Raw genomic sequence first — 23327 nt, 5'->3', positions numbered from 1 at the left:
TGTCTCTCATGGGAGACAGAGCAGAACAAATGTAGCCTGTGTTTACAGTAGGTGAAGGAAAGCCATTATAGGCACCCAGAATACATCATAAAACCAAGGCTGCATGTGAGCTCCCGAACTGCTGCCGGACCTTTCCCACAGTACCCAGGATAAGGTGTCGTTAAACTCAGTTCTTTACAATAAAATGGTACTGGGAGTACAGGCTAAATCTCTGCAACATTTCTGGGGCAAGTTATGTAGGTCAAGGATGTCAAATTCATCTGGCTTTGTAGTCTGGATAAGTCACATAGGGTTGATCCACAAGCCAGATCCAGAACCATGTCATCAGGCCCACAAGGGCTGCTTGTGGGACTGGAAATTTGGCAGTGGAAGCGTCAAATCCCGCAGCTTCTCAAACCACAGCAACCGCCACTTTTCCCATCGCCAGATTTCTGGGAGCTGTAATAATTAATGCTGCCATCATTCATCCAGCCACCTTACGCTGGCCCCATGAGAAGCTCTGCAGGCCTAATGCCATGGCTCTGTGAGCCATATCTGTTTATATCTCTGCTGTAGATAATAACAGTTCAGTCAGATCCAGCCTTCTGCCATGTATTGCAGTCACTGCTTGTAAAATGTTTGCTAGTGTGCGCTCAAAAGTAGTCTCTTAATTAATATTTCATTTGCCTACTGTAGACAAGGTCTTTCCAGTATCTTCTGCTTTATGACATGCACTGGAGATGCTTGATTATTAGGGAATACTAGGATAAGTCACATACAGCTTCATGACACCAACAGACAACTTTACCAGCTTTAGAAACCACCCCAAAAGGCTAAAGATTTCTCTAGGCATTTGAAAACTGACCTTTTGTTGACATTGTTTGCCAGCCATGGGTCCTCCTGAACTCCTGCCAAAATGGCTTAACTGTTAGTGCATATGGACACAGTCTCTCTCAACACACTCACAGAAAGCATGGTCAGATCAACCAGTCTCCAATCTGTATCGATGATGGGTCAGTCCCACAAATGTAGACAAAACTGGAAAAGTTCTAGAAATTCATTCAAGCCTACTACCAGACTAGCTAAGGTGTAAAAGCCTTTAAGTACCACATTTCAGACCCACAAGGTCAATACCTAGAGACCTTCACAAACCAAGCCACGTTTGGCCTAGGCCCACTGGACCCTCCTCACCTGTTCCATGCAGAGTTGGAGCAGAGCTGCAAAGCCTGCCGTGCTGCTTGAAACCGTGGCAAGTCACTGAGCACTGGAGAGCTCATGAAGCGAGGCCTGGGTCTTCGAAATGAACCCATCTTCTGGAATGGGAAAGCAAAGGGTGGGACTAGGGTGGAGCCCCCAGTCATAGATTCAGATGGAGTAGAAGCAGGTTGGCTGGGAGCTGTCTTCTTCTGAAGGTCAGACTAAGGAGGGTGCAAAGGACACAACTGCGCTGGCACAGACTGGGTCCCCGTTCTTCAAACCCAAGGGTTCAAACTGCAGCAAAAGCAAAAGCAAGTCTTCAAATAAGTGTTTCCCAAAACACAGGTTGGGGACTAGTGTAATCCTGGGCTTTAAAAATGAAGACAGATAAAGGGCAGAGAGGGGGAGGAAGAAAAACTATTTAAAGCCTTAATCACCATTCCCATAATGAATAAGGCAAAGCTGATAGCTCTTCAACAGCATTGCCCTCTTGTCTTGCCCCTGCAGTAGCCAGTCTTAAAAACAAGCCATGGTAGAAACCTGCAGGCTTAAGCAGCTCCTTTCCTCTTCCTTCAATTTAGCCTGGTGTTTCTCCTCTCCTCCCACTTCAATTTAGATCATCTTTCTAAAGTACAAGAGGGACTTTAGAAATGCCTTAATTATAGTGCTATATATTCATATGCCTGCCCTAGGGAGCATGAAGTTGGGAGGGGAAACTGCAGAGACTACAAACAAAAAAGGAAAAAGATGCATACCAAGGGAAAGGGACAATAAACAATGGAAGCTGTTCTGTGGCAAGAACATGGTGAGAAGGAAATAAAGGTACCCAAACATGAGTCTATAATGAGTAAGAAAATAAGGGGCTTCTACAAAAGATGCTAGGGAACCAGTGATTTAATTAAAAGGCACATTGGGTTTTTGATCCATATAGACTAGCAGTTGCTTCTGTCTATCTACAAAGCATACAACTCTTCCCTTTGATTATCATCTTCATACAGATGAACAAGTAGCCCTCGGTAAACCAGTTAAATGTCAGAGGTTAAGCTGGGTTTGGATAAACCCATAGAAATTCAGAGTTGAGCCAGAGCTCCTGTTGTATTTGGCTGGATAGTATTTTAGGAGTTTGCAGTGGGGGGCCACTGAGCTAGGTACTTAGGAGACAGAAGGCAAACAGCTCTTTCTTTTCTATTACCATCAAGAGAAAACCAGGAAAAATAAATAAATTAGGATGCCTATGGTAAAACAACAACATTCCCACTCAATGATTATCCCCTGAGGGCACGATTCATTTCTAGCAGCTTTGGGAAGCTTTATTGCCCCCTCTGCCCCCAACCCACACATTCATTTCTTGAATGTCAGGCTTGGCAGGTTTCTCCCTACTGAGCTAGTCCCATTAGGACCGAGCCCTTCTCCCTACTCCCATCCTTGACGTCCATTCGCTAGATTCTGACCAATTGCTCTAAAACTAGCATGCACTCTGCAGTTTGCCCCAGATCATATTATCCCAGACTCTAAGGAAGCGTGAGAAACTAAAAAGAACTAGAAAACCCAACGATTTATGTTGGGCCTCCCTCAAAATCCCCTTTTCCAATCAGCCTTACATTGTATTACAAGGGTATCGGGATCTTGTGCTTTGACCAGAAATTACTGAAACAGACCTCATTTATGAAGCACTGACAATACGTTCAAAGGAATAAAATCACCAAGACATCATCCCAAAGCCCTACAATCTGTAACCCTGTCCACAAAACTCCAGGTACGTTATTTAGACACATTTAACTTAATTTGGATAAGCTCTTTCTGGTGCAAACAGTGATGCTCAAATCCATTTTTTCTGACCTGAATCTGTTAACGAAGCAAATCCCCTGATAATCTGCTGAATGTTGGCATGATAGGGTGTATTGGGATAAAGTGCCTCTAGCTGGATGTGTTGCTAAAAACAAGGAAAAAAGTTAGCAGTGAGAGAGTTAACTGTGCTGACATTTTTCATCTTTAGATTTAAAAACTAACAACTCAAAGAAGTGAATAAACACAGTTCATACCTCTCAGAGGTATGACAATATAAAGGCTAGGTAAAGGGACAATATAAAGGCTTGAAGGGAAAATACATATTTTTTTTCAGAACCAATGCAATGCCATTAGTTTAGACCAGTGTAGGAAATAGGAAAGTTAGGCGAAAACTTGTGTCGCTCTGCATGACTTCATATCATTAGTAGCATCCCACCTACCTAACAAAAGAATGCCCATGTGTATTTAACACAACTAAATCACAGCATGTCATTAGGCCATGTTCAGTTGACATTTTTAATGGTTTTCTTTGCAGTCAAGAGTGCTAAAACAACTAAATGAAATCTTAGATCCTGGAGCACAAATCTGTGAAGAGAGATCTGCTAGTGTGAATTTCTTTGGCTGGATTCTACAGATTTTTAAAGCCACGGGGGATCTTTATGATCCCCTGGCCCTACTTCCTGCAAATTCATTAGCTAGATTCCCCAGCAAATTCCACAGCTGCAGATTCATGAGATAGACAGGGTCCTGTGACAAACTTCCTGAATGGCTGTTATTAAAAGAATATGCTTGCTCTTGCTCACGGAGACTTAGGTGCTGTTTTGCTTAACCTTCTGTCAAAAAAAAGTCACCCAGACAGATAGTACATGTTCTCATCTAAGTCCAGAAGATAAATACATTCCCTTCGCCCACAGCCATCACTACAGGTCACCATCAAGAACTGAACATAAGACATGCAGCATGAAGGGCCTGATCCAATGATCTCATAGATCAGTGGGAGCCTTTGCATTGCTTTAGGACTCAAATACATGAGGACTTAAAACACTTTGGCTAAGAGAATTAGTAAGCTGTTTTCGGCATATGGCCCATCCACTAGGAGGCATTACAAATCATTGGCAGTGCATTGGCCATTTCCGACTGGGAGTGCTAACAATTACTTCTGCCTCCAGCCTCTCCCCACTGCCTTCTTTTGCTATGTTCAGGCCATCAAAAAGCAACAGACAACTCACAAGAAAGCGTATTTTTGCTAGAGCAAATGTTAATTTTGCAGACCTAATTTATATCAGTGATTCTCAACCACGGTCCCTCAAAATCTTTTCAAGGGTGCCCCAAGGTGCCGTGCAATGTTTCCATGGTTAGGTGTGCAAACATGACTCCGAGATTTCAAGCAGGAATCCACAGTATTAAAAACACTCTCACCTGTTGTGATCTTTCCAAGTTCTTCGCAAATGAGAAACTGCTTTATTATTTCCCCATAATCAAAAAATAAGAGACAGCTAAGAGCTAGCATTTTCCAAGGAGTGTCTCAAGTCTAATGAAGTTGAGAACCACTGAGCTATAAATCAAGCATCCAAGTGAGGCCCCTAGCTCCTCCTTATTGCTCTGCAACATCTGCCAAAAGCCATGAGACCCAATTTTTCCTTCCACAGTAACTACTTTATACCCAGATATCTTAAGACAAGGTTCCCTTGTAAACACTATCTCATTTTCACAGGCATATTTTGTTAGTATTTTATTGGTTGTGTCTCTTTTATGTGTTCCATAATGTGCAATTTGTAGAGGGTTTTTTGCTGAGAGAGGCTATCTTTGCGGTTGGAGAGGCATCAATGTAGTTATAGGTTTGTAAGGAGTCTTCATGACATTCTGGCTAATTTTGGCTACCAGGAATGCGGAGTATGTAACAAATTGCTGAGTATGACAAGTTTATAACTGTTCCCCCTCCATTTTCTATGAAATCTAGTAAAGAATTATACACACACACACAAAGCATTTCAGGAAAAGCCATTCACTTCTGATATTCCTTCAATCTTCTCCAAACATGTCCTCTTTCCTCCTCCTTCTTCAGCAATCCCTTACAGTCAAGGATGATTGTCCTCTGTTATTATCTTATCTGTGTGCCCAAAGATGGCTGATCAGGCCTATCCAGGATTGACAGCCTCTACTGCAACTTGGGCATGTGTTTCCGTATGGGTTGGGTCGTGCTGGATTCTTGATTTGATGTGCAACACACTAGTTTTATTGTTCAAACACTTCCATCTCCTGTTGTTGTGAGGTTTCAAAGTACTGAGATCCCTGCAACAAACTCTTCCTCCATTTGGGGTGGTCTTGGGTAATGACCTCCCATGAGTTGATACTGATGTTGCATTTTTTTAAGGTGACCTCAAGGACATCCTTGAAGTGCTTTCTCTGGCCTCCTGTTGAGTGGACATGTTGACTGAACTGGAAGAATAAAACTTGTTTCAGGAGTCTGGAGTCGGACATTTGGCTAACATGGCTGGCCCAATGAAGTTGATGTCAGATGATCTCACCTCAATGCTCATAGTGTTTGCTTGCAGGAGGAGGCTAATGTTGGTGCATCTGTCTTCCCACTGGATTTGAAGGGTCTTCCACAGGCAGTGTTGATGATGGTACTTCTCCAAAAACTTTAGATGTCTCCTGTACACTGTCCATGTCTCAGGTCTGTACAGCAAGATGGGGATCATGAATGCTCGATAAATCATGAGCTTGGTTTCAGATCTGATGTTGTGATCTTCAAACACGCATTTCTTCAGGCATCCAAAGTCTACACTTGCACATTTAGGCAATGTTGGATTTCTTCATTGATGTCAACCTTCTGCAAAAGATGGCTTCTGAGATACGGGAAATATTCAATGTTCTGTACAGTCTCACCATGGATCTGGATTAATGGAACTGGGGACTGTTTATTAGGAGCTTGTTGGTGGAAGACCTTAGTCTTCTGAATGTTAAGCATCCATCCCATTTTCTTCCATGCTTCAGTAAAGATGTCAACAATTATCTGAAGGTCTGCTTCTGAGTGAATACATGCTACAGCATCATCAGTGTACTGGAACTCAGTGATTGAGGTCATGGTGGTCTTGGTTTTGGCTCAGAGTTGGCTGAGGTTAAACAGCTTGCCATCCATTCGGTAGTTTAGTTCCACTGCAGCTGGAAGTTTGTTGGTGGTCAGATGTGACATCACGGCAAGGAATATTAAGAAGAATGTTGGACCGATGAGACAGCCTTACTTAACTCCCCCCATTTTAACCTCAAAGGGATCTGTGATAGATCCATTACTGAGAACCACCGCTCACATACCATCATGGAGCAGGCAGAGAATGGTGACAAATTTTGGTGGGTATTCATACTTCAGAAAGATCCTCCACAACCCTTCTTGGCTGACAAGAGTCAAGAGCTTTCATGAGGCCATAGAAGGCCATGTATAGAGGCTTAGGCTGTTCCCAGCATTTCTCCTGCAGCTGGAAAGATCATGTGAGTTGTGCCTCTTGATGCCCTAAATCCACACTGAGATTCCAGGAGGAGCTCTTCAGCAAGTGGAAGGAATGGCTCAGGAGGGTTTTCACAATGTTCTTTCCTGTGGCGGACAGAAAGGTGATCCCTCTGTAGTTTCCACAGTCAGACTTGTGTCCTTTCTTGAAGACTGTCACAACTGTGGCATCCCTGAGGTAGGCTGGGATGTCCTCATCATTCCAGATCCTTAAGATGGGGGCAAGAATCTGTGATGTGAGCTCCTCTCCCTCCTGCTTGAAGATGCCACCAGGGATTCCCATCCACTCCAGATGCCTTGTTCCTCATCTGCTTGATGGCTTTCCTCGCCTCATCCAGGGTTGGAGGATTCTGAAATCAGCTCTGACTGGGTGTTGTGGGACGGAGCTGAGAACCCTCTTGTCAACAACAGACTTGATTGAGAAGATCTTCAAAATGTTCATTCCAATGCGCATTGGTGGCTCCTCTTTCCTTGATCAGGTTTATCTCATCCTTGGAGGAAGCCATCTATGGTCCAAACACTCAGGGACCAAACCTTTCTCCATCAGGTTTCCTCCATCCTTCCTCTATTGGCAGTGGGGTTGGTCCTTGAGTGCTTTGGGTTGGTCCCTTAGTGCACAGACCATAGATGGCTTTGGTGGCAATGAAGAAACCACACATATCATGGATATCAGCAAGACATAACAATATTACATTTATGTTTACAACAATAATGCCCAGCTGTAATAATACTTACCACTTGTTATGCATGGAACCCAAAATACTTTACAAAGGAGAGAAGCATTGCTATCCTTTCAAATGAGGGCTAGCAGATGAAGTAGCTTAGCCAAGGTCACCCAGCACATCAGTAATAAAACTAAAAAAAGAGCTCAGATGTCCTGAATGACTAGTATTCTAGTCACTCAACTATGTTGTCTTATTTTTGCTAATGTCCACATCTGAGTACTGACTGCAATACAAGGACAGCACTGGTCAGCAGAAGTGTGTGCCACATGGTCCAGTCCTGCAGAACACCTCCAAGTGCAACAGAATAATTCAGCCTTCATACCAATTCCATCATTGTCTTCCCCAACCAGATTCCCCATCCACCCATCTAACAGTACTTCAGACAGGAAGCTTGCTGAAGATCAAGGAGATGTGATATTGTGTTCCACTCTACCCCCCACCCATTGCCCAACACCTGAACTTATCAACTAGTCCCAAAAGACAAGCTTAGTAACCTATATGCAAAAAGCCTCCAGAGCCCAAACAAAGCAGATTTGCCTTGTATGTACAGTCAAGACAGTCAGATTTTTGTTGTCTTCAATTGGTCTCCGACTGTCTGAACGGAGGAAATGCATATAAACTAGCAACAGTGTAATTGCATCCGTCTGCAGGAAGTTACACGTGAGAAAAAACTTCCATGAGAGATCTAAAAGAACATAGGACGTAGGAAAACAGGCAGCTCCTGGACCATCCTCTGAATTTCAAAGCAAACATTTCCTGAAGGAATCCTCAAATCACCACTGACCATGAGCAAGATCAGGAACCTCTCAGGAAACAACCGCATATATACTGGTATATCTCTTAGGATCTGGTTTTTTAGTTTGTTTTGTTTTTACCTTTTCTTAAAATTTAAAAAAGATAGCCTCTCCCCATAAGCAAACCATATCAGTGCTCCAAGTTTATAGTTGATGGTTTACAAAGCAAACAAAAGATAAGGAACTGATTATATAACTATTTTAGCAAAAGGCATCCCTTCAACAGACAAAAATACATTTGACTGCCTAGAAGATTAGCAAGATCAGCCAAAATAGTTGTTCCTTATGGGAAATGGTGTCCAAGAGATAGAGACTGGCAACACTTTGTCAAAAATATGCATTTTTTTGACGATCCAGGGTTCATTTTAAAAAATGGCAGGTCAACAAATACTTAACAAGAGTACAGACTCTTTGAATCTTGAGTAATGTCAAATTTCCCTTGATTTTTTTCTCTACAAGATCCAGGGAAGGGGCCAATATGCACTGGAATCAAGTTATTTGGCAAAGGTAATGCGAGTATTGGAAGAGCTGCCAGTGGGAACGCTGGGGTAGCAATAAGGACTGAGGGGCTTGCGATAGGGTAACTGGCACCACTTGTGTTTGTCAAGACCATAAGCAAATTCACACCAAATTGCCACTAGACAAAAATCAACTTTAAACCCAATGCAGAAAAATCAAAAAAATAAAATCAAAGGAGCCTTATTCACTCAACCAAAGCTTCACATCACTCCTCAAAACTAGCCAACACAACCCAGATACTGTAAGTCACACTTTGCACTTTATGTCACTCAAGAAATAAAATAATGAAGACATTCAACTTTTTAATGTGATTCTTGTAAGCAAGAGATCTCCTTCATTCTCCTTCTCACTTTATATACTTTTGTGCCACTGTAGGATAAGGTTAAACTTAGTACTGGAAAAGACATGACGTGCCAGAAGAGTTTAGGACTTTTCCATAAAGCTCTAGGAAACATAAATAATCATTTAAAAGAGAACGTCCCACTGTCCTAGATTTACAAATCCACATTTGGATCTCTTTAGTAAAAACGTAGCTCTGTTCCATGCAGTCAGTCTATTTAGATATGAAAAGGTATAGAAAAAATATCTATCAGCTGCTCCTCATTCAAGCCCAGTAAATCTTTAACAGAATGTGTGATCAGTAAATCCTTGATCTGCGTTCAACAGATAAGGTTCAAAGATGGTTTTATTTCTGAATCACGCTTCTTTAAATAATTTACTGACAGATGTGAGCAGTTCACAGAATTGTACCATTCAAAACGGTGTGCTTGTGCATGGGTGTAGTTCACATGTTTCAAGTGAATGCAGATCGAGTCTGCTACTGTTAAGTTAACAATCCAACTTCCATTCTTTTTTCCAAATTATTCAGTTTCCTCAAGAAAAATCTGTAAGAGGTTTTAAGTTATGAAGGGTTGGAACAATGGAGGAATGATAATTAACTTAGGATGTAGTCACATAATTATTAAAACCCCACTCTGAAATTGGTTCAGATGAGAAAATGTGCCTTAATTCAAGGATAGCTGAAAATAGTAACTTTGAAGTTTAAAATCTAAATCAGGAGGAGTCTTCCGGTGACTTCTACAGGATTTGAAGTATGATTACAGGAGCAGATTGATAAAGGTATTTAGACACTCCAAACTTTTGGTGTTTTCAAAATCCCCAAATCCCTCTAGGTACCCACAGGACCACAGAAATTTGGCACCTAGATGCTTCTGAAAATCCCCCTTGGATGCTTTACCTACACCTTACACAGTTCACTTTTGAAATGCTGACTCATTAAAATGTTGGGCTTGGTCCAACAGCCCTGCAAAGAAATGGGCACCTTACCATGCATCTCAACCTGCTTGAACCAAAGCAAGACAAGAACATTTACTCATGTAATCAGTGTTATTCACTTAAACAGGACTTCTCATGCCAAAAAAGGATTACTCATTATTTATTTACTGTCACATGCTATTTCCAAATATTGAAGAAAGACAGCCCATGGACAGAGGCACTTCAAATCCATGGGTGTGAATAAGAATGGTGAGGACTAAACTACAAGGCTAAATAAACACCTTTGATCAGATTGTCAAATCACGCGCATCAAAAGAAAGTATCTTCTGTGAGTACGTTAAAACTTTGTTTACTCTGAAAATCTCAGTGGCAAAAAAAAAGAAGAAAAAGAAAAACTTGTAAATTCTGCAAGCAGAAACTCCAGACGAAGGAACTAGACTTCACTTAGGACACCAGACTATGAACTTAACAAGTATTTGAGATTTCAATCCCCCAAAACAGAACCTGAGTCAGAAAAACTACTCCACATACGTTCAGCTTCACTCTTCACCAGGGTTGCTCTAGCCCCTGGAAGTCATAAACCTATGCCTAGCTGACTTTTTCAGTGCCAGTAGCAATTTGCAAATAAGAGGACTTCGACCAGCCCACAAGTGCAAATCCCATCTCCGCCATGAAGCTCCTGCCTCTGATAATCACCAGCTTCCCACCAATGCCTACAGTATAAGCCAGTAAATGGCATTTCTTAAGGGGCACAGATTTTTTTTAGCCTAGACCCTGAATGTAGGAGCATGTGGCATAGCAGCATCTCTTTCTCTTTAGCATTAGAAAGGGAGTTGAATTTTTCAATCGCTTGTCAAAAATCATCTTGTAAAAATGCGTGTAAGGAAATTTGCATGATCAGAAAATTATGTATTATTGTATTATAAGGAAAATATGTAGGACTATATTATATTTGTATTACTATTCTTTGTATTAAAACCTAAGGAAATATTTGTATTATCAGAAAAATCAAAAAGCAAAACTTGCTTTCACAAGTTGCTATCACTTATGTCCCCCCACCGCCCCCTCCCCATTTAAATTAAAGCAGACGACAGCTCTAAGCGCAGGCTGACCTTGCCACTATATTTTCTTTGAAAATGTTTTTGCAGCAGCTAACAGCCACAGCACCAACCCTTCCTCCCCTTGATTCTGATCTGCTTTCATGTAGACAGTCATTCAAAAAGCCCCAAACTGAGACAAGTTGAGATATAAGCTTCAGCTTCAGCAGGTCTTCATTTGGGTAATACCTACACCCCCTACACAGACATGCTGATAAAACCCTCCGACCTGCAATGAAAAGCAATGCCCAAACTGGATGGCATGTAGGAGTTGCCTCAAGGGCTGGTAAAGTTAGTGTCTACCCAGTGGTGCTACACTGCCAACCAGCAGTGGCATAAAAAAACCACACAGCCCCAACGGCTGCAGAAAAAAGTGTCCAAGGTGCAAAAGCTAGGGGTGCAGATTTATGGATAAGATGGGCTGGAAGGGGCCTCCAGAGGTCATCTAGTCCAACCCGCTACCTGAGGCAGGATCATCCCTATTCAAACCTTCCCATACACTCCATCATCTAAACTCTACATAACACTACTGTCAACCCTGACACAACACAGACATAACACCCTAACCTGCCATAGGTGAACCACGGCAGCCGATGTCCTGCTTCTACAATAGAGTCATAGACTCAAAGGGTGCATGTAGATGGAACGAGGCCCCTAAATTGAAGCAGTGGATTTTTAAAAACACCACTTTAATTTAGGGCCAATTAAAGCCCCATGTCTTGTGCACACTCAACTTACCTGCCTCTCCGGTGGTGAGGAGGGGAGGGCAAGGTGCTGGCGGGGCTGCAGAGGAGGTCCCTGGGCTGCAGAGGAGGCTGGTGCCTCCCTCCACGGAAGTGGGGCCTGCCCTCCCCCCCCAGGTAGGCTCCGGGGCAGGGGAGAAAAAAAGATCAGGCTCGCTGCTTTTCTTGGGCAGAGCCTACCTTCCTGGGCTGCTGCCAGGCTGCCTGCAGGGCTTCCTGCAGAGCCACGGAGTTGCACGGAGCCCGGTGCTTTGCTCTGCGCCTGTAGCGGCAGCAAACTTTCTGTGCCCCAAATCATTTAAGGTGCATTACGCCGCCAAATTTCCTACAGCGGCTGGAATTAATGCACCATACGCAGCCAAGGCGTGGAAACACTTACACCATTAAGGCAGTGCAAAAGCATTTAGCCTACTTTAAAGTGTTGTGCACACACGTCCCTTGTTTTGTCTACACGTGGCCAAAGACTCCCCTTCTGGAGCCGGTTCCTGCAGGTCTCGTACCTCTGATCATAGTACCTGATACCCAGACATCTGCTCACTAAATGGGCACAGCACTAACTGCTACCTGCAGTGTCACAGCTGTGGGGAGGAGGAGGGCTAAGAGAGAAATGGGATTCCCCCTCCCAGCAGCCCTCCCTTTGGCTGCCCCCAGACCCTGTAGCCTGAACTTGCTGCTCCAGCAACTCTTACATCCAAAATCAGGGAAGGACTAAGACAAAGTGAGTGTAACAGAGCAGTGTTATGTGGGTGCTCAGACAGCTCTGTTCATTCTCAGTACTTTCATCTAGGGATCTCCTAGCATTTTATGAAAGAAAGCAAGGATCCTTATCTCAAGATTACAGATATGGAAATGCAGTCAGAAAGCCAATGACTCATCCAGATGAATAAGTATGAGTTGGGCACAGAACCCTTCTCTTAATCCAAGGCCATATTCACTGGACAAAGCCACATCTCCAAGTGTTCCTAATGAGGCTATCCCTCTGGGCGTGTCCAGAGAAGCACACACGTGTGGTTTGCAGCACTGCAAGCCTGTTTATAGCACTGCAAACCACACATGGTGAGTGTGCAACCATGTACTGCACTGTAGATTAGCAGCGTGGTGCCAAAATTCGACAGCGGCATGTCCTGGTATAAAAAAAAACAAAACCACTGCAAAGAGTAGTGTAGCACATGCAACAGCAGGGTGCACTGGCCATCCAGAGCCTGGCCAACTAAGCCTGGCCATCCACAGCCACACTCTCGCTGTCAGCCGGGCTCCATGATGCTGGGTCAGCAATGCTGCTACCCAGGACCCCAGGTAAGACTGCTGGGGCTAGCACAGGTGCTGGCCCCAGTCTCCCTTACTCCACCCAGGACAATTTAGCATGCACTGGAGCATGCGTGCAGGGGCATGCCCTGGGGCACAAAGCAGTGATATCTGGAGACGTGCCCTCTGAGGCTAAGTACAAACAATCAAAAGACCCAAGGCTGAATCAATTCAATCTTCACAGGTTAGTCAAAGCTGCATACATAGAACTGATGAGCAAGGGAACACACCTTCACTTTTGATTCCAGAAATGCAGCCGCAGGCCTATAGTGGCCCAGGCCAGAAGCCGGAGGGTGCTAGAGTATGCCTCCCTGCTTGGCTGGAACAAACAACTTGGTGTAAGGCTAGCCCGCCCACCCTGCTGGGGTGGAGGCGGGGAGGGGTGTTACAAGGGAGGTTCAAAGCAACCTGGGATGCTGGGGGACTGGGTTAACTTGAATCTGGAGGGGATCTAGGACAGAAGTTCAAGAAGCCAATTTACCCTAAATCAGTTAAGTCTGATACTACAGCCATCCAGCCTTATCCTAAACCGGTTGTGGCCATTTTGAAAGCAGATTAAGCATGCTGAACTTCTGTTACAGATTTGAACCAGTTTCCGATCACTTGTACCAGTCGATGGGTAATTTCTGTCCCCAGCCTGAGAGATTTCATTGTCAACGCTGAGACGGTTCAGTAGAAGTTCTGGATCCTAGGCCCATGTGATGAAACACATGCACACAACGTGCTCATGCATACACCCACAATTTACAGAGAAACTCAGGGGCATCAAATCAGCAAGAAGCTGGGTAAGTGTGGTAAGGAAATGTGTAAGAACAGAAGTGAAAAACCTTTGCATTTGACCCACTGCGATTTGATGCTTCCCACTATATTTCAGAGACCACATCTGCCTCTGAAGTATATGGTATTAAATAGGTACACTTCACAGACATGCTGCACTACTGGCAATAACATTCCTTATGAAAAGTCTAAGAAAATAGTTACCATGCGGTAGCCAGTTAGTTTAATTTTGAGTGAGAGATAGTGAAACATGCTATCAAGCTTACAGAGAAAGAACTACTTTGTAATGAATGCATGAAATTACTACACAGGAGAACTAGCTTCTGTTCGTGTGTGTCACCAATTGCGAACAATACCTTTGGCAAATTACTTAATCCTCTACTTCAGTTTCTGCACCTGAAAAACGGAAAATATTGCCTACTTTTCACAGGTGTGAAAAGGGTTAAATTGCTTTTATAACATTGTGAAGTGTGTGAATGGAACATGCAATAAAAGAACAACTCAATCATTTGGTCAGGTTATCATTTTTAATTAAATTTATTAAAACCACTAAATTGATTTCAAGTGATTTAAGGCAAACTAAATTTCCCGCATAAGCAGCAACCACACTACAAGACAGGTTACAGCCTGTAGCAAAACGATACAGCATTGTTTTTAAACACATATATTAACAGACCTGATAGCAAGGCTTGAAAACTCACTGCAGCATTTGCAAATGCCAAGTAAGAAATTTCTCCTAGTGAAATAGCATGGGGGGGGGGGGAAGAAAAGCAGGAATACTAAACCATTAATTTCTGCAGAATTTAGTTTTAATTAAAAAAATAATAATTATAAAAAGTAGTTCCCTTCCAAAGGCACCCAAATCCTCTATTGTGTTTGACTGCAGAAAGTATTGCAATCTCTTTTCTAAGAGGTTTACCAAGCAGTAAATTTATCTGCAACCAGCTATTAGAAGTTCACCTGTCAAGATGTAGGTAACTGAACAGGGTTATAATGTTGACTTTGACTATTTACACTGCGGTAAAAATTACCAATACCTTGTCTCTGCTGGGGGTGGGGGTTCTTTTTTTTTTTTTTTTTTTACAGGAAGATCACTCACTTGAGCTATTTCGATGTAAAATCACACCCTTCGAGGCAGTGAAAACACATAAAACATCTTAGTAATCACTCAAATTCTCCTCCAGCCAGACTCTATGCATGGAAATTCAGTGCAGCTAACATACATTGTAGGCTTAGCCTACACTTGAAAGTCACAACTGTTCTGGTTATGGGAATTATTTTGTATCAATATAGCATAAGTATCAGCGTAATGTATTAGTAATAAATTAATGCCTTTGAACTCATAAAGCAAGGTGAATTTTCAGTTGCTTTAACTCGTTTTCAGTCTCTCTTCAACAATACTAGTAGCATCCACAAGACACATTTTTATTTGTTAATTTAGACAAAGTGTACTGTCCTAGGCACAAAATAATTTCTGCAGATGAAAACAGGTTTGTTCTGACTACAGAGAAAATTATTTTTTGAGAAAACAAGAAATGTACGGAGGTGCTCAGTAAGTCAGCTACAAAGTAATTCATTACAAAAAACCCCAACACAGATGCAAAACAAAGGAAGCCATGTCAGTTAAATTTAAGAGCATGATTAAATCCCTATGAGATGGTAATGAGAGAGCACCAAAGATCTTTTTAGACATGATCTAATTCAGTTTAAATAACCACAAATCTTTTAGGAGTAAATCACAGGGTTGGAAGGGACCTTGAGGGATATGTAGTTCCACCTCTTGCACAAATGCAGGATGCATGTTTAATATAGTAGAAGTGGTCCAACATGGTTGGGCCGTCTCTGCTCTACATCCTTTATTAACATGTCCCACTGTTGCACCCACTCTTTCACTGGCAGTAAAGAAGAGTGGACATGCTAGCAAGGACCAGTGACCAGCATTTTAACCACTCTGGGCTAGAAAATGTAGTGGCTAAAATACTCATGGCTGCATGAGACCTATTTACCTATTGAATCCCCATATGTGTTTTCAGCGAGAACTTCACACGGCTCATTTGAACCAAGGATAACCCCTTAACATATAGAGGCAGTAAGTTTTTATCCCTTACTGGACAAGGAGCAAATCATGGCATACATTTTGCTACTGTGCTAAAGCTAGATTTGCACACCCTCAGTGATGAATCATAGAAATTAAGGGCTGGAAGGGACCTTAAAAGATCACCTGGTAAGAAAATACACTTAATATTGACAGGTTAACCCGAGTTTAACCAGAATTTATGGTTAACACAGACACCAGCCCTAAACCATGCTCAATCATGATTATCACAAAATTGGCCAAAAATGTTGAATTTGGTGGGTTTTTTAAAAATATATATATATGTATATATTTGTTCTTTTGAGTTGCCTGCTGGCTTTCTTAGCCTTGAGCATAGACTTGGGTCATGTTCTCAAGCTTTTTTTCTTATACAAGAAGAGCCATAAACTTTTTCTGTCCTCTCCCTCAAATTAAAACTGCAATCCTCACCTACCTTTGGGAGATAGAAGTTCAAGAAAACCTCCATATAGCACAAGAGCGGACAACACTGAATCAGGGACTTGCCTGTGCCAGTGCTTCTTTTTACTTTTAGTGTAACTGAGTGTTTCAGTTTTGAAAACAAACCTTGAAAGCCTTATCATTGATCAAAATTGACACAGCAGACTTGATAAATATTATACAACACGATTAGATGGGCCTCTATCTTGAAGGGCAAAGTGCAATCAAGATAGATGCACTGGCTGTTATTTTAACTACACTGTAAAATAAGTAGAAGAAAATATCCATGCTTCTGCTACATTTACATGTTTAAGCAAGGAAAGTCTCTCTAATGGGTTTTGTTGCCTGATACTACAGGAAAAGCTCTTTTAGGAACTCCACAGCAAAACCCCAACTGAAAATATTCATCACTGAATAAGTAAATAAACAGAATTCACGAAAATACAACTAACCCATGATCTCTCTAGTCAAGTGTCTCATCCCTAATAACAACCAGAATCAATTGCTTCTAATCAAGGTACAAAATACTCCCAAATTATGGCATATTCTCTCCATGGTGAAGTTCCTTCCCAGTCTCAGCTAGTGTTTGGCCTCTGATCCGACTACAAGAGTTTATATTCCAGAAACACATTATAGCCCATCTGTACATGTCGAATCCCTTTTGAAACCCTACTAGGAATGTTGCCACAGTAGCATCCTGCAGCAATGAATCTCACAGATTAATTATAATGCATGCTGTGGGTGGGAAAAAAAGTTTTCTTTGATCATTTTTAAATCTCAAGTCTTCTTTTTCTGGTGTTATGGGAAAGGAGAGCCCAACTCACCATGTTCTGATGAGCAGTATTTTAAGAATTAAAGGAGAAAAAAAGAAATCAATTGATGTCTTTATAAAAACAATACTATCCCTAAACCCCAAACTGTCTAACTAACATGCTAACCAAAGGATTAGCATGCAGCCCCACGCTTAACCACCACTCTTCCCTGAGTTTCTTTGGCCCAGTGGCCAAGAGGGGCTGGAGCGCCCAAGCACTTGGTGCAAAGAAGGCAGCTGGGCAGCCCACTCCGGTGAATGGTGCATGCAGTCAGAAGGGGGGCACAGGGGGGTGTGGGGAAGGTGGGCTGCCTGTGCAGGGAAGGGACTGGCCAAGTGGCATGTGCAGCTGGGAGAGGAGGGAGTCAGCCTGCCCAAGCCATGCCAGCAGCCAAGGGGGCGCGATGGGCACTCCAGAAGCAGGGAGCCAGGGGACACCCACCCATGCAGCAACCAAGTCTGCAGACCATGTTAGCACAACACCGCCCAGCTACCTGGAAGTTAGACAACTCTGCCTACCACAAAGAAATAGGCTTAATACAAGAACTAAGTGAGCTCCTATGGCTCATGTTATGCAGGAAGTCAGTCTAGATCACAGTGGTTTCTTGCCTCAAAATATATAAACAGAATTAATGAAAGAAAGAGATCCCAGCTTCCACCCGCCCAAAAAAGTAGAAGTGTTTTTTGTCTTGTGTGAGTTAAAAAAGCTAATGTAATTCCGACTTTCTGTCTTACATTCTGCTATCCCATTTGAAATCCTACTGAACCAGCTGGTGTGTGTGCTGTTTCCACTGCAGCAGAAAAGGCAGATTTCCCTGCAGCTCATTAGGGGGTAGGTGCTTATGGACCAAAAAGATCAGAGTTCTGCCCCTGCTGTAGCTGAGGTTCCCATAAACCAAGGTGTGCAGCATATCAACAGCCATAAACTCATAGATGGCCATGGAGTTTTTGCAATTTATTTCACCCTGGTCTTTTATAGCTCTTGTCCAAGGGTTACTTTATAGCCAACATGCTGGACACCTGTGATGAGGCCATGCAGTACAAAAATAGAACAGGAAAAGCATCCACATTTTAAGCAATTCCTAATAGGAAGGATAAGCATAATTATATTGACATGGGAAAAACCTATTTAGCCACAAAAGCAGCCTAACAAGCCCATGCAAATAAGCCTATAAAAGCTATACCTGGAGTCCTCATTGATAGTAGTTAATGCAGGAAGAAGCAACATTTTCTCCAACCCAAGCAGGCTAATTTTAATTTGGATAACTTATTCCATCTGCTCTAGAATGGCACAAACAATTTATAACCATAGCACATAGCTCATTAGAAAGAGACAAGCTAAAAGTAAAGTCCATTGTGGAGGAAGAGATCTCACCTCCGAAACCTACAGCCAGCATTCTCAGGGGAAAATATTATTTGGTGATAAAGACAGAAAACCAGGACATGAGCAAAACAAACCAAAATTAAATAAATGAGGGATCCAAAAAGGTTTTCATGCCACTTTTTCCAGGAAAAGAGGAAAACACTGCTTATTGTTCTTGTGAGTTTTTTTAAGCCAGTGCCACCCTTCTTTCCACCGCTGGTGACGTTACAAATCCTTCTCTGGCAGAAGTCACTAACACTGTCCAGATTACCAGAAATTTACCATTGCTGAGGGCCATTGAGGTTAAATGGGTGCTGAACACGAGTTTGCTGAAAGTATTAGGCGCTGCATCTTTGTTGCTGTGCAGTCAGCAGCAAATCATCCCCCATGCTGTAGGTAAAGTTAATGAAACCAACAGCACAAATTTCCCCACAACTCATAAACCTAGACTGTCTTTGCAGAAAGACTTTGCATGCATATTAGACCAGGGGTAAGCAACGTTTTTTGGCCGGCGTGCCAAAAAAAACACAATATCTACCTTGGAAGGTGCCCGGGTGCCGACACGCTGGAGCCCAGAGCAGCTGTTTCCAGCCTCTTGGCTACAGCCGGCTCATGGAGCCGGGTCTCCTCGCAGCAGGACTTGCAGCCTCCCAACCGCCTGCTGGGACCAGCCTGGGCTTCGTGGCTGGCGGCAGCTGCTTAGAGCCCAGGCTGGCAGTGGTGTGCTGAGCAAAATGGCCTTGCATGCCATGCTTGGCACGCGTGCATGGGGTTGCTGACCCCTGTATTAGACCAAGACAGACATCAAACTAGCAGTACCTTCTGCTATCATGGCCTGCTGCCGTTTCAATGTGGCTTCTGGAACTGGTAGGGGTAAAAAACCATGTGTGATTGCACACCGTCCAGTTGAAGCCACACTACACATTTTAAGGATTTAATAGCAGTCAGCTACCTGAAGGGTGGTTCCAAAGAGGATGGAGCTAGACTGTTCTCAGTGGTGGCAGATGGCAGAACAAGGAGCCATCAAGTTGCAGCAAGGAAAGTTTCCATTAGATATTAAGAAAAACTCTCTCACTAGGATGGTGGTGAAGCACTGGAATGGGTTACCCAGAGAGGTGGCAGACTCTCCATCCTTGGAGGCTTTTAAGACCCGGCTAGACAAAGCCTCGGCTGGGATGATCTAGTTGGGAATGATCGTGCTTTGAGCAGGGGAGTTGGACTAGATGACCTCCTGAGGTCCCTTCCAGCCCTAACTTTCCATGATTCTATGAAAGATACATACACGCTGTAAATGCAAGATTCAGACACGTTGCCAGTTGAACCATGTACTGGTGAATAAAACCTTTCACACCACAAAGTTGCACCATGGTCTGTTAATATTCTCAGCACTTGGCATTGACCAACACACCACATAAAATCAGAGGACATGTACAGATCTGGCATATGACTGAAGGGACAGAAGGGAGGAAAACACTAGGATCTTCTTTTCAATCTAGACACTTATGAACTGCCCCACACCCAAAGTTTGCATACAGACATTTGCATTTCTACCCACCCGGGCAAGTGATAAGAGTTGCAAATGCTGGGGGATTTCACAGTCGGGGGGAGAAAGGGGGTTGGATTCTCTCTACTCATGGAAACTCTGAAGGGTCAGATGACAGATGTGTCTACTAGGTAACCAAGTCTCAGCTCTGAATATTTTTCCCAGTCATTGTAGCTTATTAGGGAAGGACGAGTCGCGCAGCTCCATTCACAAAACGATCAGACAAGTGCACGACCATGGGGGAGCGGGACAGGGGAAGGCTGCTCAGCCTCTTCCAACACACCTCTGCCACTGCCATGGTTTCGGTCAGGCTCCAGGCTGATTACATTCATTTAGGGAACTTGGAGAGCAAAAATGCCCCCCCCCCCATACATACACCGCCCCCTCCAAGTTTCAGCCTGCTGGTGTCTCCAGGGGAAGGGTTAGCATGAGGCATTCTGCTTTGCAAATGACTCACTCTTCAAAAGCGTCTATTTTGGTTTCTTTTTGTATAGAGGGAACTTAATTGGGTTGTTTTTTGTTTTGACTCAGAGCGGCTCCGCTCTCAGCACACGCACTGCCCGGTAAAGAGCAACCGAGATGCCAAGGGTCCGGCTGAGCAACCAAGCCCCCCCTCCCCCCCCCGTAGGAGCTGGGGCACAGCTTGCTTTTGCTCTCCCGGCCCCCAGCTCCAGATCCATGTCTCTTCAACACAACAAAGCCCGTTTTCAATGGCAACAACCTTGCGAGGATGGCCTCTGCCCGCAAGACGGAGCCCCCTGAAATGGGGGTGATGGCAGAAGGCGGGGCGGGCACCCCTGCCACCGACCCGATCGCCCCCCCTCCCCTCCCCTCCCCTCCCGTCTCTGCAGCCGGAGTGAGCCAAACCTACCTTAGATCGCTACTTGAAAGACCAAAAAAAGAAGTGCACTTTCCACTCACCCTCTCTGGATTTTAAGTTAGGGCTGCCTCGAGGTTTGGGGTTTGGTTTTTTGTGGGGGGGCGGGGGTTTGGAGGAAAAAACCCCATTCAGACAAACAGGAGGTGGAGCAGACTGCTTAGCCCTGCTTGCCCAGCTCCCCCCACACTGCTCGCGCCAGGGAGGGGACTCGCTATTTATCCACCGCGATCTGGCCCCAGTTGCCACCAGCTCGAGTTTTACACCCCCTGGCTCCAGTCCAGTTGTGGTCGGCACAATGTGTCTTTGACTGGCTCCTCCCAGGAGAGACAAAAGGGGCAGGGGGAGCCCCGTAAAGAGAGGGAGGGAGGGAGACTCCTGGCTGCTCTGCCGGCTGCGGAGCCTTTCCTGAGCGGCTGCTTTCTGCCTCTGGGGGTAGGAAGAAAAAAACTCCGCTCCGATCCACTCCAACAATTTCAGGAAGTTGAAGATCTTTGACCTTAAAAAGAGGAGGCAGAGAAGGATGCCGGAGTTTGGATTGCGTTGAGCCTCCCGTGCGTGCAGCGCGGCGGGGGGGACTGCCGGGAGGCGAAACTCCGTGTCTGTGTCTTTAAGAAGGGGGGAGGATCCTTAGCGAGCTGCTGCTTGGATGCTTTTCCTTTGAAAAACCAAAATGACATCCAAAAAGAGCTTCTCCCCACCGAGGGGAAAGGTCCTGCTACAGACAGAGCCCAAGCTCCCTGCAAACCTAAGTGGAGAGTCTGTAGCACTTGCTATTGGAAAAGAGATCACTGACCTATGGATCAAGGGACTGGCTAATGAAGGGACTGATCGCCTGGCGCACAGCGTTTCCCAGGTCGCCACCCAAAGCAGGTGGTAAGAATATATGAAAGGGTCACAAACAGACTTTAGAAATGGATTCTCCTTTCAAGGAGAAAAAACGTGGGAAACAGCGGACTTTCCCTTGCAGGCTGGCAGAGCTCCACACCCACCCCTGGGGTGCCCCACATGCTAGGGGGCTGGAGCCAGAGGGCAAGGGGCACTGGGTCAGGACTGACCATTGATGTTTAGGTACAAAAAAGGTTGAGAACCACTGTCCTAATGCACCTTGCAAAAAAGAGTTTGGCTGAAAAGATATGGAGCTTTGCAGCTCACTTGAAGTGAGGGTGCCATGAAGCTAGACCTATTTTTCATCTTTAAAAGCTAGACCTATTTTTCCGATTGCTGCAGGTTCATCTGCAGTCTTTTTAAATTCAGCTGTAGTAATCTTAAACTGGGATCAGGCAGGAAGCTGATGAATTGTCACTCGCCTGTGCAACAAGGGTCTGAAAGCGAGGCAGAAAAGCCACAATCACACCCGATTCTGCAGACACTTACATGCCTGGATGACTATGCACTGAACTACTCAGGCTGGGCTGTGCAGATACTCATGTGGTTCAAGTTACTCAGATGGCCAAGTATTTTCAGAACTGACCCCAAAGTTTGTAAATACGGAGCATCTTGGTTTGTTATTGTTTCATATATATTATGAGACATAGCTAAAATGATCACGTACTTCAAATACAGAGTCCGGCTTAGGGAAGGCACTGGATGCTGGGACTCTGAAACTGAGTTGGCCCAGATATTGCAATCTAATGAAGCAAAAACCCAAATCCCTGTCAGAGTATCTGGATGTCAGACAGGGAGCTGTGTACCAGTGAAGCAAGTCCCATGAGACACAAACCCGTTCCACCACAGATGTTAAGAATTTATTTCAGTGGATCAGGACTAGGCTTCTAATATCTCCATTTACCTAGTAAATAGAAATATGAATGTGCTTAACTTACCTCATTTACTTAAGAAGTATAATTAAGGACCCTCTTACATGAGTATTAGGAATTTTATTTCATTCCCCTTCTGACTTTGCAATGAAAGGTGTTCAATAAATGTTCTGTAATACTATAATCCACATTTCTGTATCTAGCAGGCTGCTATTACAGCGTATAGCTGAAATCATACAGCTGGTCCCTGATCCTCCCCAAAGTTTCTTTACTATTATTTCCTACTACATACCTGATGACGATGATGATGATGATGATGATTTAGCACTACAGGCCCTAGGCTGCCTCCTCTATCTTCATCCATTCCTGTCTGCTACCCACATAGGATTTTATAATATTATAAAATCCTAAGTGGCCACAGCCCATGCTCAGAATTTTATTATGAGCTATATGAATGTATAGAGATATCTTTTGCATCTCAACAGAATTAACAGCTTATGATAACATCTGACACACAAAAGGTGAAGAATACAATCAAATATACACAATGTTATATCCTTCTGTATTTGTTAATTATTGCAAGGAGATATAGTGTCACCTAGATTTCATTTGCCCTTCAAACCAACTATTCTTCATGGCAGAACTGGGTGTGAAGAAATTTGGATTTGAAGGAGAAGCGAGTATTGATCTAACATACCAGGTCAGGAAGAACATCTTGTGCAAGGAGGAGTCCAGC

General features: G+C 43.8%; 1 protein-coding gene across 6 annotated transcripts in view; it reads right to left on the bottom strand.

The window, feature by feature from the left end:
* PRR5L (proline rich 5 like) overlaps positions 1–23327 on the bottom strand; it is a 113098-nt gene that overhangs the window by 44115 nt on the left and 45656 nt on the right. For 2 of the 6 annotated variants that reach the window (XM_090032949.1, XM_090032950.1), the window contains exon 2: positions 1171–1470. In XM_090032949.1, coding sequence (XP_089889075.1) covers positions 1171–1340 — 170 coding nt within the window. In that variant the 5' untranslated portion in view covers positions 1341–1470. Of the gene's footprint in view, positions 1–1170; positions 1471–3015; positions 3110–20825; positions 21505–23327 lie in introns of those variants that run through there. The other 4 variants (XM_090032947.1, XM_090032948.1, XM_090032945.1 and 1 more) reach the window with 4 other exon arrangements.

The sequence above is a fragment of the Crocodylus siamensis genome, chromosome 2 (assembly GCF_052110815.1).
Source record: "Crocodylus siamensis isolate JL-2025a chromosome 2, ASM5211081v1, whole genome shotgun sequence".
NCBI classification, from domain to species: Eukaryota; Metazoa; Chordata; order Crocodylia; family Crocodylidae; genus Crocodylus; species Crocodylus siamensis.
Note: the sequence above shows the minus strand (reverse complement) of the source record. Positions and strands in the feature narration are given on the sequence as shown.